We start from the raw sequence: 17,319 nt of genomic DNA, 5'->3' as shown, positions 1-17,319 counted from the left end.
GTCCCGAAGGTCCCGGAATGCGAAATTCAAATGCAAAATGAGATTAAGACATGCACAATCACAGAATGCTCGCTCCAAATACAAGTCGTAGAATCCTGAGGCGTTTCATGTAAATTACCGCCGCTTGAGAATATTGTAGTAGTTTTAGAGAGCACAGGGACGGACACCCACACACACACACACACACACATACATACACAGTCTCGAGTGTTTGGAAAGCTATTAGTGCCATTCACGAAAATCCCGAGCACTGTAAAATATATGTAGTAGTTTTGGTGACATCTCGTTGCTGCATTCCTGTGTCACGATACTTTTTCCCGACCCTCCAGCCGGGCCATGAGTGTTCCCAAGTGAGTGATTCCCGGTGGGCCCTGACTGTCCGAACACATGTCCCTGCACAGTATCCGGTAGAAGTACTGTGCCTACACCTGCGTGCCACATCATGAAGTCCCCCACGATGTCCAACAGCAACATCCAAATTACACCAAACTGTCCCTAGTGAAAGACCTTTTTTTTTAGAGGTTGCAATATAAACTTCATGGCGATGTAGCATTAGAAGTGTACCGTGCACCCCCTCCTCCTGGACCACCACCTCCACTGCTACTACCGCCTCCTCCCAGGGCCACCCCCACCCCATCCCACCCCTTCGACGCCTCCATTTCGGGCAGCGTCTAATTTCAGCGTCACAATTAGAGCGGGGCAGCAGCGGCAGAATTTGTAGATATTTGACACTAATGCTGATTGAGTCGGATTTTACGTTTTCAGTGATGGCTGTCGCTCCCAACTGACCAACGGGAGACGCCGAAGGAGGACACAGGGGGGCGAGGGAAAGCGCCATGTCTAGGTTGCGAAAGTTTCCTCATCAGGCAGAGAGCGAGACGGCGGGGAGGTAAAAAGAAAAACAACTGGGAGAGCGTGAGGGAAAGGAGGAAAGGGGTAAGGAAGAGGGGTTACGAGGGGCGAGGAAAAAGCAGAGAGAGGCACGGACGTAGAGAGGGAAAGGGGTGAGGGGGAAAAAAGCTGGAATAGATGAGGGTTTGTGTGAGGGAAAAGATACACACACACACACACACACACACAGCACACACACACACACACACACACACACACACACACACACGAAACAAAAAGAAATACAAACAATAATTGGACGAAAAAAGCAATGAACTATGGTAATAAGTATAAATTTGTTCAGGGACCCAAAAATGAAACAAACAAACGCACTTGGAAAGAAGGTGAAATTAATGAGCGCGAGAAACTGTGAAAAAATGGAGAGAGAGAGAGAGAGAGAGAGAGAGAGAGAGAGAGAGAGAGAGAGAGAGAGAGCAGAGAGAGAGAGAGAGAGAGAGAAAGTAATGGCTTTCCACTTTTCTCTTCTATACCTATTTCTATTTCCCCTCCTCTCTCTTATTCGTCCTTGTTCTCCTTCTCTCCGTTCCATTTCTCTTTCCTCTTCCTCCTCTTTCCTCTTCTTCTTCCTCTCGTCCTCTTTTATTCACCAGTATTTTCCACCACACATCCTCATGTTTATTGCGCATTTTGCTTTTCAATTTTTTCTTCCTCTCCCTTTTGCGTTCTCCCTTCATTGCTCCTTCCTTGTTCATCTTTTGAAACACCGTCCCTCCATCCTCCTCCTCTCTTTCTTTCTCTCTCTCTCTCCCTTTCCTTTCAAATTTATGCTCCTCCTCGTTTTCATCTCGGTTGCTTCCCTTATAGTATATTATTCTCGTCCTCCTGCTCCTCCTCCTCCTTCTTCTCCTTTATCCTCGCTTTCTTCTTCTTCTTCTTCTTCTCTCTCTCTCTCTCTCTCTCTCTCTCTCTCTCTCTCTCTCTCTCTCTCTCTCTCTCTCTCTCTCTCTCTCTGTTTCTTTTACCCTCGCTTTATTCTCTTAATTTATTGCGTTTCCGTTTCTATATTTTTGTATATTTACTGATAATTCTTCTTTTCTATCCGTTAACTACTACTACTACTGCTACACACACACACACACACACACACACACACACACACACACACGAGATGAAAGAGCAATACTTTTAATCTTCTGGCGTAAAAAAGAGAAACCATAATAAAAATATAACCTGAACTGCTGAATGACTCGAGTCTAAAACTTCTGAGGGGGAAATAAAATGTGTAGGAGAAGTGAGAGAGAAGACTAACTATTTTTATCATCGCATTTATTGTCCCAGAGAGAGAGAGAGAGAGAGAGAGAGAGAGAGAGAGAGAGAGAGAGAGAGAGAGAGAGAGAGAGAGAGAGAAACGAGTGAAGGAATGACACGCTATGAAAATAATCTTGAATAGAAAAAAAAAAATAGGAGAAAAAAATAGAAAAGAAAGAAAGCACAGAGGACTAGGAACTCTTGCACATTTAAACTCAAGTCCTTTCACCTTGTCCTCACCTGGGCGGGACTGAGCTGCCCTTGTCTCCGTCTTGAGTGGAAAGAAATCGTATTATGCACCGACTCAAAAAAGTAGCACGAGGCATTTACGCCCCGCTTGTCCCCACGTTAATGAAGGAGAAATTGAGGCTTTTTTATGACCCCGTTTTTAATTTCCTCCCATTTTTTGTTTTTCGTGAAGCAACAAGGAAGCATTGTGCGTGAAGAGCTGAGAGAGAGAGAGCCAGATTAGCTTTAGTTTTTAGTGTTTTTTTTTTTTTTTTCACTTTTTCATCGTTGTCATTACTGTTATTAAGACTACTGTCATTAATTTACCCTTTCTCTTCTATTTGGCAAAACCTTTTCTGAATTCCTAACCACTCTGAAACTTTTCTTCTCGTTTTGCGGCCACTCTTACACATTATACTGGCTAGGAATTGTAATATCTATCTTTTAACCCACTTTTTTTTTTCTTATCGATTCCAATAAACATTTCGTACATTGTTATTTTTCGTGTTGTGATTGTTGCATACCGCAGTTAAATAAACCACGACGGGATCAGAGGCGACGGAAACGAGACACTGCTTTGGGTAAATACGGTCCTTTTTAAGCCGTCCCTATTAATCCCACCCATTAGGCATCACAGCATGTACCTGCAGCAAAATAGTGCCAGCATTCTAGTAAGAGAGTTAAAGAAATACACCTTAAATCATCCAGTCACGCCCCTTAGGTCTCATCAGTCACTCCCTGCAGGAGGCGCCACGGTGGCTCAACACGGCGGGCCCCGGACAGTGACAACAGCAGTGGGGCAGACAGCTTACCTCCACTGTCGGGTGTCTGACTTAGGAGACAATGAGGTAACCAACTAACCATCCCCCAGCTTCTCTCTCTCTCTCTCTCTCTCTCTCTCTCTCTCTCTCTCTCTCTCTCTCTCTCTCTCTCTCTCTCTCTCTCTCTCTGTCGACAGCTGTTCCCCATACCATTGCCATTGTCGCGTGTGCTCGTGCATGATTTACGTACAAAACCTGGCATTGCAGAGGTCAAAGGCCATAACCGATATTTTGTTGATACATTTCCATTTCACTCGATTTTATTGGTGGCAAATTAATCCTTCATTTGAATAACAGCAGAGAGATTAAAAAGAATGTAACTGTAATGCATATGTTGCCTTTACCAGTTTTGTTTAAGTTGTTGATATTACTACTACTACTACTACTACTACTACTACTACTACTACTACTACTACTACTACTAATGCTGCTATCATTTTCAGAAAGTGTCATGGATCAGGCAGAGAGATTTGCACGTCATGAGCTCAGGCAGAGTTGTCTTCGCCTCGGACCAACGTTTTCAGGTGTGTGTGTGTGTGTATGTGTGTGTGTGTCACTACCACGCACACACAAACACACATTTCCCGAAAAAGATTACAAATTATACCCCCTTCATACAGAACCAATTACCGGCGTGGATACTAATTACAAAACACAGATTATTTGCACGTACGCTAATGAAATGTTATATGATTACATACATATAGATTTTGTGCTGCACTGTAGTCCACTTTGCCTCATCATGTGTGTGTGTGTGTGCCTGGGAAAGAGGAGGCGTGGGGATAGACGTATATGGGTGTGAATAGGGAAGCGTCTGTCAGTATGTATGTGTGTGTGTGTGTGTGTGTGTGTGTGTGTGTGTGTGTGTGTGTGTGTGTGTGTGTGTGTGTGTGTGTGTGTGTGTTGGGAACGAGGAGTCGGGGTACATGTGTATGGATGTGAAAAGTGAGTGTAAGTGAGCATGTGAGTGTGTATGTGGTTAGGTTAGGTTAAGTTAGATTAGATTAGATTAGATTAGATTAGATTAGGTTAGGTTAGGTTAGGTTAGGTTAGGTTAGGTTAGGTTAGGTTAGGTTAGGTTAGGTTAGTTTAGGTTAGGTTAGGTTAGGTTAGGTTAGGTTAGTTTAGGTTAGGTTAGGTTAGGTTAGGTTAGTTTAGATCAGTGTTAATGGTTGAAAAGGCGTGTTTGTGTGTGAGTATGTCTATGTGTGTTGGTGGGTAAACTAAATACAGGGTAGGGTTTCCTCATCAACAAGGTTAGGATAGGTTAGGTTAAGTTAGAGTGCATGGGTGAGTGTATGTTTGTGCGTTGGTAGGTGTCAGAGTGGATGCATAGTGGGTTTCCTCATTAATAAGGTTAGGTTAGGTTAGGTTAAGAGTGTATGGGTGAACAAGGTAAGTTTGTGCGAGTATGAATGTGTATGGGTATTGGTGGGTATCAGAGTGGATACATAGCGGGTTTCCTCATCAATAAGGCTGCAGTTCACATTCCATCACTATTACATGGCAGAGTTGGGACTAAAACACAGCGGCTGCAAATAGACGAAGCCCACAGCGGTTTGATACCCCAGCTGCTTACGGCTCGGCGGGCAATATATCGCCCACCGTTTAATATTGCGTCAAATATTTCTTCCCCTGTTGCAGGATCGTGTGTATTTATTCATCTCATTCACATACTGTTATTTATTCTATCTATTTCATTCCTTTCCGCATATATTGGCAAACCGTGAATCACTTTTTTCCTTTCTTTTTTTTCTGCCTTGCTTGTTCTCTCTCTCTCTCTCTCTCTCTCTCTCTCTCTCTCTCTCTCTCTCTCTCTCTCTCTCTCTCTCTCTCTCTCTCTCTCTCTCTCTCTCTCTCTCTCTCTCCATCTACTTATCTACCTACAGATCTGTTATATATTTCATTTTTTTTATATATAATTCAAATTATGTAGAAAGTGTTAATATACCTTTTTATGAAATAAAAATATGGAGTATCCATCTATCTATCAATGTATATGTCTACTTATCCATCTAGCTATCTATCTAACTACATAAATAACTACCTACCCATCTATCTGTCTATCTGGGTACCTACTTATCTATCCATATCTATCTATTTATCCATTTATTCATCTATCGATCTAACTATCGGTCTCCCTAACTACCTATGTACTTATCTATCTATCTTTTTATCTATCTATATGTCTATCTATCTCAGGTGATCCATCCAGAGAAGTCAGACAACTGGACACTGCAGATCAAGTTCGCGCAGCTCCGGGACGCGGGAGTGTATGAGTGTCAGGTGAACACGGAGCCCAAGACCTCCGTGTCCTACTTGCTGCGGGGTCTCAGGTGAGTGATCACCACCCAGGTAACACCCCACCAGGAAAGAATGAAAGAAAGAAAGAAAGAAAAAAAGAGGAAAAGTATAAGAATAATATGAACAGTGATAATACTAGTGAGAATGTATTTTTTTTTTCTCTTAATATCATGCGAATGCCGTGATTAAAGCGTTATTTCATCCTAGGAAACATTCTCTGCAGGTTGCACATCACAGAAAATGTAGTGTTTCTAAGGGGGGGACTATACTACAACTTCAGTATTTTTCGGCTCGTACCCTTAAACGTTTCGATCTTTCGTTTCTACTATTTATTTTAGCCTCCAGTGAAAGTTGAGGGGTTTCCAAGGATGTTTTCATGATTCTAGAGAGAGATTAACAAACATTTTGGGTTAAAATGGAGAGAAACATTATGAAAACCCGATTAATCATTTCTGCGGCCTCTGAAAATACCCCTGATGAGACAATTAAACGTTTAAGAACACAAGCTATAGTCAGAGGTGAAGGCAGGCTAATGAAAACTAAAAATTCCAAGGCCAGGTAAAAGGAAAGATTGTAGTTACTTTACTATCGGATTAACTCACAGGGTTTCCTTTCTTGCAGAGGCCAGGGCGGTGCTGGAGGGGCCCGAGTACGTCAAGGCAGGAAGTTCCATTAACCTGACGTGCTATATCAACCAACCTCACCTGCAAGGTATTTAAAACTGCGTGACTTGTCCCTTCCCTCCCCCTTCCTCTCGTCCTGTGCAGTTGGTTCCTTTTTATGTGTTTATTCCTTATTTTTATTCTTGTTAGCTTCCAGAAAAAAAGGTGATTTATTTTTTGCCTTCTTTTGCGCTACCTGTCCTCTCCCTCCCCTCCTTCTTCATCCCTCGCAGTACTTCCTTTTTATCAGTGTTTATTCTTTACTTATTCCTTATTTCTTGTTCTTATTAGCCACTAGAAAAAAAGGTTGATTTATTTTTGTTTTCTTTCGCACGACCTGTCCTTTCCTTTCCCTCCTTCGTCTCTCGCAGTACTTCCTTTTATCAGCGATTATTCCTTACTAATTCCTCTCTTCTTGTTCTTGTTAGCCGCCACAAAATAGCTGATTAGTTTTTGTAGTTTTCTTCTGCAGTTCTTTACTTTGCTTAGGAAGACGTTAATTATTCATCTCTCTCTCTCTCTCTCTCTCTCTCTCTCTCTCTCTCTCTCTCTCTCTCTCTCTCTCTCTCTCTCTCTCTCTCTCTCTTGGTCGTTTCCTCAGGCTCCACATTGTAAATCGCGGCGGAGTTTCGGAAAATATGACTGCCACAAAAAGATGCTTATGGAGGAAAATGAAAAATGGAAACACAATAGGTTTAGTGGTATAAATCTCTCTCTCTCTCTCTCTCTCTCTCTCTCTCTCTCTCTCTCTCTCTCTCTCTCTTCTCTCTCTCTCTCTCTCTGTGTTTTTACATCCCTAACTATCAGCAAATATTTAAATTGCTGACAGAAAAAGCATCATAAATTCAGGGCGTGGGGCTGATACACTATTCATCTCAGCGTGGCGGGGATTTATCGAGGGAAAAACAAAATTATTATCCTTTGCATACGTCATTTGGAAACCGAAAATAAAAACCTATCGATTACTCTCCCTACACACACAGACACACACACACACACACACACACATACACACAATAACATTCACCTTCCCACCCGCTCCCACCCGCACACATATACGTACACACACACACACACTGACACCCATCCATCTATCTAACTCCTCCCCCAAATACACAATTAATGGCATGCCTAGAGGGACAAAGGGTCTATGGAAACATTTATATAAAAGACAAGGTTATGTATGACTAATTATACCTGCAGATTAATTAATAAGCAGCAGGCAGTTACATTAGTTATGGGCCACCTGGATGTAATAATTAAGGTGAGGTAGACGGGTGGGGGGTGATCACGACTGACAACCATAAACATTTACTCCGAAAGTTTTATTGGAATGAGAACTATTTATTTTACTCTGCATTTGTGTTTACTTTGAATCAGAAACTCCTACTTCTGTTTCTGTGATTTTGTCTTCTCAGTACAACGATGTGAAATAACGAGGTACTGTGCAGATTACAGAACGGAAGCCTACATATGCATTTGTTTGTACTGAATCAGAAACTTCTTATGTTACTGTCATTTTCCTTCTCCTCCGTAAAGACACGACTGAACAAAGTATGGTACAAATTACAGAAGAGAAACTTACTTATCTTATCATGCATTGGCTCCTACTTTGAATCAGAAACTTAAACATCTATTACCGTGACTTCCCTCTTCAGCGTAACAGTTTGAAACATTTGAAACATTTGAAACATCTGGAACATTCATCACTAATATCAGTACATGAATGATAAAATGCAGGGTTTTCAAGATACATACGAATTTGCCATTCTGAAGCAAATATTTTAGGCAACAAAGAACAGTAGAAGTCAGAAGTACAGTAACACAACCACATTCCACTGTGTTTAGCTTTTCCCCTTGCTTTATATCCCTTTATTAGAGAATCCAAGGTTTTGTAAGATTATGAGACCAGAAGACTTATGATTGAGGAAAACCGCAAAGTGGAAGTGAGGGCAGGAGGTAAAATTTCTGACCATTGCTGGATTGTGGGTGAGTGTGTGCTGTGGCTGTATTGTGGGTCGCGATTGTGTTGTGTCTGGGTTGTGAGTGTGTGCTGTCTGTGTACCTGTACCTGTTCCCCGCGCCGTGTCACTCTCTCCTTGACAAGTAAGGCAGGCAGCGCGGGGCTCGGTGCGGGACAGAGCAAGACACGAAGGGGACTGTAAGCTCCTCTGCGCCGGTAAAGGTGAGCGAGCAAAAGGTGCGCCAACTTGCTTACCTGCAATTACCACCTGAGTACATAAAGCCGAGCACGGGACTCACCTACGCACTCATTCACTTACTGATTTATCTACTGATTCATTCATTCACTGATTCATCTGCTGACTCACTTATTTACCGACTCACTCATTCACTGACTCACGTATTGCCTCACTCATTCACTGACCCACGTATTGCCTCACTCATTCACTAGCCCACGTGCTGACTCATTCACTGACTCACGTACTAAGTCACTCATAATCCATAACTCAAAAAAAAAACAGTCATTTCACTCACCCTACATTACACAACAAATATTCATAATCTTAAAAAAAAAAAAATGATCTGATGGTCTAACAATCTAAGAGGTGATTACACAATTAATTTATTAAGGGCAATAGAAACTACCCCTTACTAATTGGTATCGAGACTGTGAGCAGCTGTTTGGTCACGATTTTCAAGGTTGCTTTATGCCACACTATTTACTAACGCTCCTATTTTTATCTTCTCTTCCATTTATGTATATAGTAAACATTCCACTGGTCTACCTTTACAATAGGATATCTTTTTTGGGGGGATGTGGAGGGGAGGGGTAATTATATGTATGTATGCAGTTGAATTTAGAATATCATGTGTGCAAAATGGGAAAGCATATAATGAACGTGCTTTAAAAATGTAATGTTCTCTTTCATGCAGTTGTTTCAATGCATTTCATTTACAGTCACTGCAGTATGGTAATGAAAAAAAATGTTACGTGAGAATTCGATGAAATAAATCACCGAATGGACAATAACACATTTATTTAATCTACAAGTATGTATCTATCTTCTGCATACCGGATTAGCTTTCAATATCACTCTCCTCTCTCTCTCCTTCCAATCTGCGGGACTTATCTATTGTTTTATCTATTCTTCTCCGTATCCTGTCTCTCCTCACAGTGTGCAGGGGATATTCTATACCTGTTTGGTTGTTGATTTCCTTGTACCATCCCTCGGTACAACTTACAGGACTATTACCTACGTGTCTAGTCATCTATACCCCTGTCCTGTCTCTCCACACAATTTAGAAGACATATCAAATTGTCTAGCAGTTAATCTCTTTGTTCTTACCCTCCTTACAATTAGTAATACTGTTATCTATCTGGCTAACTGTCTATCTCGCTGTCCTAACTTTGCATACAGCTTGCAGGAATGTTTATTTACTTTTCTATCCCTTTATATAATTTCCAAGACTGTACATCTCGCTGTCCTATCCCCCTAAACATCCTCCCTATACAACTTCCAGGTCTGATATTTACGTGTCTAGGTGTCTATCTCTCTTTCTTATCCCTCTACACACGTTGCAGGACTGGTTTACTGGTACCACGAACACGAAATGCTGCAGTACGATGGAACAGCGAGCATCACTACTCGAGGGGACGAGTCGGGTGTCACCTCCAGCCTCTCGGTGCCCCACGCAGAGCCGCGACACGCAGGCAACTACACCTGCTGACCCACCTCGGCACAGCCCGCCTCCCTCTATGTTACTCTGGTGCAGGGTGGGTTGTGCGTTACAGTGTTGGTGTTCTTTGTGTCCTTGTCTTGTTTTTTGTATGTGTGTGTGTGTGTGTGTGTGTGTGTGTGTGTGTGTGTGTGTGTGTGTGTGTGTGTGTGTTTTGTTTTTTCTTTGTCTCCGTCGATCTCTCTCTCTCTCTCTCTCTCTCTCTCTCTCTCTCTCTCTCTCTCTCTCTCTCTCTCTCTCTCTCTCTCTCTCTCTCTCGCTGCATGCGGCTAGGTAGTGTTACACAGACGTGCCAATTTGCGGGGAAAACAACTGAACGACATACGACACAATTAGGGCGGCGCCAATCAACACCTGACACCGTGAACGCGACATATAATAGCAAGGCATATGCGATGAAAAATGCGCGCGCACACAATCACGCACACCCACCCACCAAAACACACACACACACACACACACACACACATTATCCACGTCCACAGCGATATGATCAAACTCGTTTCTGAAATAAGCATCATAAATATTTTTCCTCTCTTTTCTACAACGCAGGGGAGCAACCGGCGGCTGTGCAGACAGGAGTAGCTCACAGGCCCCTCGCAGCTCTCAGCGCGCCTCTCCTGCTGGGGGCGCTGCAGATCCTGGCGGCGGCACGAGTGAGATGATGAGCCACACCGCGACAGTACCGAGCCGCAGGAAGCCTAGGGGAAGCATGGAATCTCCTCCCGAAAGCCATCCATGGTTTTAAGAGATGTTCGGGTGGCGTGGAGTGAAGGAGTAGCTGCAGGGATGACCAAAGTGGAGATGCCCTGGAGTGGACCGGCGTGGAAGATGCAGAAATGGGTACACACGCTGCAGGACGGTTCATAGTTCGGAGTTTTATGCCTCCAAGCGCTGCGTCTGAAGTTTCTTGGACTAGACTGAGAGTGAACTGAGTAAGTACCCCCCGTCTCCACACACATCCACACCCAGGCCGCTCCACGAAGGGTGTCAGAGCTGTAGTGGAACAAAACCCAGTCCGCTGCGCCGCCACACGTCAACGTTCATCAGTACAAGTGTCTGCAAGGCGCGTCTCGTCTCTGCTGAACAGCGGTTACTCGTCTCTATAACTTCAATTCCCACAAGCGTGTTCATGGGGAAAGATTGACGTGTTCTTTACTTTCCTGCGAGTTCAGGAAGGGAAACTATGTCTTGGTGCGTCAGTGAGTCCATATGAAACTAATATATGTGTTTTTTGTATGTGAAAGAAAAAAATAACCAGGTAAATCTTAAACTTAAATCCATGAAAACAAAAGTCTCTTTGACTAAGATATGAGTCAAAATACAACCACAAGAACCAAAACTGAAAGTGGCTGGACGGAACAATGAAAGACGGCACGGTCACACATTGTATAAGGTTAAGTTAGTGCACGCTTCCCGCCTCCTCTCGCCTCTCAACAACGAACTGAAACAATGCCTCCACCGTAAGGAATAAAGAGGCACTGAGGCGGTGGAGAATCGGGGACGGTGTGGGGGCGGCAATCCACTGGTTAAGTGGAAGAGGAAGAACAACACAAACGCTGCTGCTAAACCTAACCTAACCTCGTGTACGGATGCCAGCTCCAGCCACTCAGAGTTTAATAATTATAATCAAGTGTAAAGCATTTGATGTATGTAACTTTAGAACAAGAAAATTATGTGTAGAGTTCAAGTGATGATTCATTTTTATGTACGTGAGCATGTTCGTGTGTGTGTGTGTGTGTGTGTGTGTGTGTGTGTGTGTGTGTGTGTGTGTGTGTGTGTGTTTCAGTAGATATTTTTTATGTGGGTGAAGATAAAGACACATTATTTGTATGACGTAACCTAACAACACTACTATTCACTTGTGCTGTCCCTCTGGTGGTGACGCGTGAGTGAGTGAGTGAGGCGAGACGAGGCAGAAGACAAAACACCTGACTCGTTTTATCATCACACTATGTCAGAAATCGATGTATATTATAAATTTGTAAGGCGGACGAGACAAACAGGTGTGTGTGTGTGTGTGTGTATGTGTGTTCTGAGTGTGCTTTATAATTTAGGACTACCAACACCTTGATTATCCGCAGTAAATATCACATTACTATTCATTAAAGGTATCGATTGTTTTTAGTTTATCTCTGTTTGATTGCTCATTTTTGCTTCCACGAGAAAGGGAAGGGTGAGCAGGAAGCTAAGAGGGAGCTATAAAGGGAGCAGGAGGAGGAGAAGGGGAAAGAAGATGAGAAGGGAGAGAATAAGCAACTACATGGTCAGGAGACGAAGAAATAAACGAGAAAAGAGAGGGGGAGAGGAAGGAAAGGAAAAGACAGGGAAAGATAGGAGGAAAGAAAGAAGAGGAGAGAAGAGAAAAGGAAGACTTGTAACCTATAAGCCTTTCCTATTTTCCTTGTTTCTTTCCACTTTCAAAAGTGGGAAGAATGGGAAAAAGGAAGAGAACAAAATAAAATTAGCCTCTTTTCTCTTCTTTTTTTTACATATTCTTTTTTTTTTCATTTTTTCACAGGAACAGGACAGCAAATGAAAAACAGAAAGAGACAAAGAAAACGAACTGAGGAGAGAGAGAAAGAAAGATAGAGGAAATTAGAGCGTTAGACGAGGAAGTGTAAAGAATGGATAGGAGAAAAGAAAATTAACGAAGACCAAGCAAAAAAGAGATTGAGAAATGGATGTAAAGGGAGAAAAGAAAATGGGAGGAAAGATTGATCGTATTGCATTTACTATCATTTACTGCAAGCCTTCGAGAATCTGTCTAATAATGCAGTGAATGTACGATAATTACACGAAGGAAGACGACGGAGAGGGAAGCGCGGAACGAAGGTAATGAGGGAGGTGGAAGAAGGAAGGAGAAGAATGAAGATGAAAAAAAAAAAACGTAGAGGGGAAGAGAAAAGGAGGAGGAGGAGGAGGAGGAGAAATGGTGGGGCTGGAAGGAGACATCACTGTGAAATAAATGATTCTTGTTTATTTTATTTGTTTTTTAATGGTTATTTGTGTCTCCATTAATGTTTTTTTTTTTTTATCTTTTTAGTGTTGTTTTGCTTTGTGGTGCTTTGTGGTCTTAATCTCGATGACCTCTCTCTCTCTCTCTCTCTCTCTCTCTCTCTCTCTCTCTCTCTCTCTCTCTCTCTCTCTCTCTCTCTCGAAAGATATATTTTACCATGCAAAATTCACAATGATAGTAGTAGTAGTAGTAGTAGTAGTAGTAGTAGTAGTAGTAGTAGTAGTAGTAGTAGTAGTAGTAGTAGTAGTAGTAGTAGTAGTAGTGGTAATATGATGATGAGAAGAAGGAGGAGGAGGAGGAGGAGGAGGAGGAGGAGTACCATTAGAGTAATAACTGGTTAGCAAATCGCCTGAACATTCTACTGCATTCCAATTATTTTTTACGCTGCCCACCACCACCATCACCACCACCATCACCACCACCATCACCACCACTTGGGATACTCGCCTGATTACCGCCCCATCGATCCCTTGCATTGCCTCCTGGATGCCGCCCACTGCTGTTTGCTAAGGGTCAACACCGCCGTCCGCTTCTCCACCCTCTTGAGCCCCTGACAGTAATTCCACGAGTCCCTTAGTAGTCTGATGGCCTCTGGGTGACGAGCCGCCCCGCCCTATCCTTCGTCCTCCCTGAAGGATCAGCTGGCAGACTCCTATAGAAGGACAGAAATATCCTTTAAGTCGCGCAAGGACGGCTTCTTCGTTATCTAGTTGGTCAGGAGTATTCAGGAGTTCTTTATCTCCTTGCCGAGTGCAGGAGGCTTCCATTCATCCTTGGCTCTGCGAGGGAAAGGACTGCATCACCCAATCACTGGAAGGTCGTAGGGTATTGATTCTTTGTCTCATTATTTCAAGAGACGCCAAGAAATTTATATTCCGTACTGAAGAAATCTGAAGGCACTCTCTCTCTCTCTCTCTCTCTCTCTCTCTCTCTCTCTCTCTCTCTCTCTCTCTCTCTCTCTCTCTCTCTCTCTCTCTCTCTCTCTCATCTAATTCTTCGTGTCGACAAAACCAAATAGCGTCAATGAAGGATGCATCCCTTGACGTTCTTCCTCTCAATCTACAAGTATCTCGGAGGCTTCCCCTACTCACTTGTGGCAAATGGAACCCTCCAGGATGCAGGAGAGAAAAACTGGAAAGACTCTGACTCTGACTCTGACACTGCGGGAAGCGATGAAATCGACGGAGTTCACCTGAGGAAGAGCAGGGGAGCCATGGTGTGGACTGTCATCCTGGCGATCACGGTGCCTGGGATGTGCTTCTACTCCCTGCTGGAGGCTGATATCGACACTAAAAATGCATATCATGCTATTAATACCATCGTGACAGTCTCCTTGTACTTCTTAGTAGCCATGACGCAGCTCTACGTGGCCCTCAGACACCGAGCGCTGCGTGGTGTGGTCAGAAGAATGCTTGACATGAGGGCTTTCCCAAACTCTCATCGCGTTGGACAAGGAGGAAGCATACAGAGGATCGTCCATGAGGAACTGTTGAGACGTAGAGCACCAAACACAGGAAACCGCTCTGTGTGGCTGCATTTCTTGCCATTGTGTCTCGTGCTTGGGCTTGATCTCGCCATGACGGTGTACTCGACGGTTGACTTCATTAAAATATCACTTCTGCTGCCATATTCCTTTTCTTCCGTGAATACAATTATCATCAGTATCTATTTCTCCTTTATCAGCATTGCGTTTACCTTCACCGTCACGCACGTCGTCTGTAAAACACTCGCACTGCACATCAAGGAGCAGTTTCAACCAGTAGTGGAAATCTACGCCAAGGATCACCTGGAAAACGAGGGAAGGCTTGCAGAGTCCTCAAAGTCAAGGGTTGTCTTTCCTGACGATCCTCTGAGAGTAAAGCCACGGGGGTGCTGGAACACCACGTTGACATCCCCTCGCTGTCCTTCCACACCGAACCATCCCCGCATCTGTATAGTGGACGAGATACATCACACTGATGCCCTACGATTCCCCAGGCGCCTCCACAATGGCCTAGTCAACAGCCACTCATCGCGAGACACCTCAAGGCACTTCACCCAGGATTCCCTCACCTCAGCCAAGTGGAGGAACCTCACTCACGTTATTGAGGAATCCGACCAGGTGGTGGAGGAGCTGATGGAGTACCAGGGGCCCGTGGTGGCTCTGATGGCGCTGCAGTTGCTGTTAGCTATCACGCTGTTGCTTTACTTCTCGCTGACTTGGTGGACAGCCTTTTCAATGGTGCAGTGTGCGAACCTGGCAGTGAAGCTCCTCAGTATTCTGTGCAGCCCCGATGTATTGATGGACCAGGTGTGTGGCAGTAGTGTTGATGATGGTGGTGGTGGTGGTGCTGATGGTGGTAGTATTTTGAGTGTGTGTGTGTGTGTGTGTGTGTGTGTGTGTGTGTGTGTGTGTGTGTGGTTATACATCATGTAGCATACATCATCGTTTTCTTCTTCCTCTTACTCCTCCTCCTCCTCCTCCTCCTCCTCCTCCTCTTCCCCCTTCCTCCTCCTCCTTCTCTTCCTCCTCCTCTTCCTCCTTTTCTCTTCCTCCTCTACTGCTCCTACTACTACTACTATTACTACTACTACTACGACTACTACTACTACTGTTGCTGCTACTACTACTACTACTACTATTCCTGGTACTGCTTCTGCTGCTGATGATGATGATGCTACTACTATTACTGCCACTACTACTAGTAACTGATTTTCGCAGCGCCGTCGGTACCTCCGCCAGGCCCAAAAACTGAGTCAGAGAGTCAAGGGAAAAGATGAAGCACAACAGGTGAGTCTCTCTCTCTCTCTCTCTCTCTCTCTCTCTCTCTCTCTCTCTCTCTCTCTCTCTCTCTCTCTCTCTCTCTCTCTGTGTGTGTGTGTGTGTGTGTGTGTGTGTGTGTGTGTGTTTAATTTCATTAAACTGTTTGCATTTGGTAATCTGCCAATTATATATGTATTGAACCAACCCAACAACTTTCGCTGCCACACCTACGGCTAAATGCTACCATCGATCACTCCGTTCCTCACTGGTATTACACGTCTTATCCTCCTGTACCCCTGTTCCCTACGTAGGCAGCTCGGGCGGTCGCTGCGCTGGGTCGGGAGCTTCAGTTCTCCGTATGTGGTATGTTTACCTTGGGAAGACACTGTATTTTATCTGTGAGTATCTATTCATGTTTTTTTTTTTTTTTTTTTATGAGAGTTTGTGTTTCAGTTCATGTCATTTTGCCGTCGTCTTTTTTTTTTTTTTTTTATTCATGGGGGTCTGTTCTGTGTCTCACGTTCTTGTGTTGCTTAATAAAGATCATGTTAATATATAGTTGTTGTTGTTTTTTTGTGTTCTTTTTCATTCTATGTTTGTTAATCTATAGTTTGAATTCATATCAATCTCTTCGTTTCGTTTCTTTCTACTTTTCGCGTCCACTTCTGTTTCATTTCTGTGTTGCTTATTAAGATTAAATTTGTACTTTTTTTACTTCTTTCTCATCATTACTTTCTTTCCCGTTTTAAGTTTATTAATTTATAGTTCAGATTCCTGTCATTTTTTTTTGTCTTCGCTCAATTTTCTTTCTACTTTCGCCGTTCACTTCTGCCTCTCATTACTGTGTTGTTTATTAAAGATTATGTTTGTAACTTTTTTTTTATCATCTCTTACTCATCATTAGTTTCTTTCCTCTTCTGTATTTGTTAATTTATAGTTTGAATTCATATCATCTTGCCTTCACCTTGCCTCCTTCCTTTCATGTCCTCCCTCCCTCACTCACTCACTTATGCTCACTTTCTCCTTAAATCACTGCCTCCCAGCCTAACGCCTACCTCCCTCCACTCTCACCTGACACTCTCACCTGACGCTCGCTCCCTGATTCCCTCCCCTCACCTGAATAACTTCCTACAGGTAATCAGCACCGTAGTGACCTACATTATCGCCGCCACCACGGTGTAGCGGAAGATCAGCTGATAGGATGGTGGTGATGGAGGAGGAAGAGGAGGAACAAGAATATCAGTCGGAACAGTGATATCTATGGCTTACTACTACCACTACTACTACCACAACTACTATCGCTATTACTATTACTAACACTACTGCTACTAAAATAATAATAATAATAAAATAATAATAATAATAATAATAATAATAATAATAAAGTCCTACGGGAAGGAAGTATGGGGGGTTCGGGAATGAGTGATGCTGCACCCCAGGCTGGACAGATGAAGGGATACAGGGGATGCGGGAAGATAGTTTGGGGTGCTGGGGGATGAGTGATGCTTCAAATGAGTGATGCTTCAAATGAGAGATGCTTCAAATACAAGGTGGAGGTGGAGCTGTTTGATATAGATCTCCCCTACTCCTACAAGCCATAGAAAACGGACTACACGATCAGAAAAGGACTGAAGGGCCGGTTTTGAGTCACAAATAACAACCGACACATGAGGCTAACAGCAA

General features: G+C 43.4%; 1 protein-coding gene across 2 annotated transcripts in view; it reads left to right on the top strand.

Annotated features, from left to right (window-relative positions):
- LOC135109821 (tyrosine-protein kinase receptor UFO-like) overlaps window positions 1-12,004 on the top strand; it is a 59,228-nt gene extending 47,224 nt beyond the window's left edge. For both annotated transcript variants that reach the window (XM_064021540.1, XM_064021541.1), the window contains 6 exons: window positions 3,133-3,236; window positions 3,653-3,733; window positions 5,412-5,545; window positions 6,135-6,224; window positions 9,720-9,911; window positions 10,427-12,004. In XM_064021540.1, the coding sequence (XP_063877610.1) occupies window positions 3,133-3,236; window positions 3,653-3,733; window positions 5,412-5,545; window positions 6,135-6,189 (374 nt within the window). In that variant the 3' untranslated portion in view covers window positions 6,190-6,224; window positions 9,720-9,911; window positions 10,427-12,004. The remainder of the gene's footprint in view (window positions 1-3,132; window positions 3,237-3,652; window positions 3,734-5,411; window positions 5,546-6,134; window positions 6,225-9,719; window positions 9,912-10,426) is intronic.
- Window positions 12,005-17,319: the final 5,315 nt, after the last annotated feature.

The sequence above is a fragment of the Scylla paramamosain genome, chromosome 19, assembly GCF_035594125.1.
Source record: "Scylla paramamosain isolate STU-SP2022 chromosome 19, ASM3559412v1, whole genome shotgun sequence".
NCBI classification, from domain to species: domain Eukaryota; kingdom Metazoa; phylum Arthropoda; class Malacostraca; order Decapoda; family Portunidae; genus Scylla; species Scylla paramamosain.
Note: the sequence above shows the minus strand (reverse complement) of the source record. Positions and strands in the feature narration are given on the sequence as shown.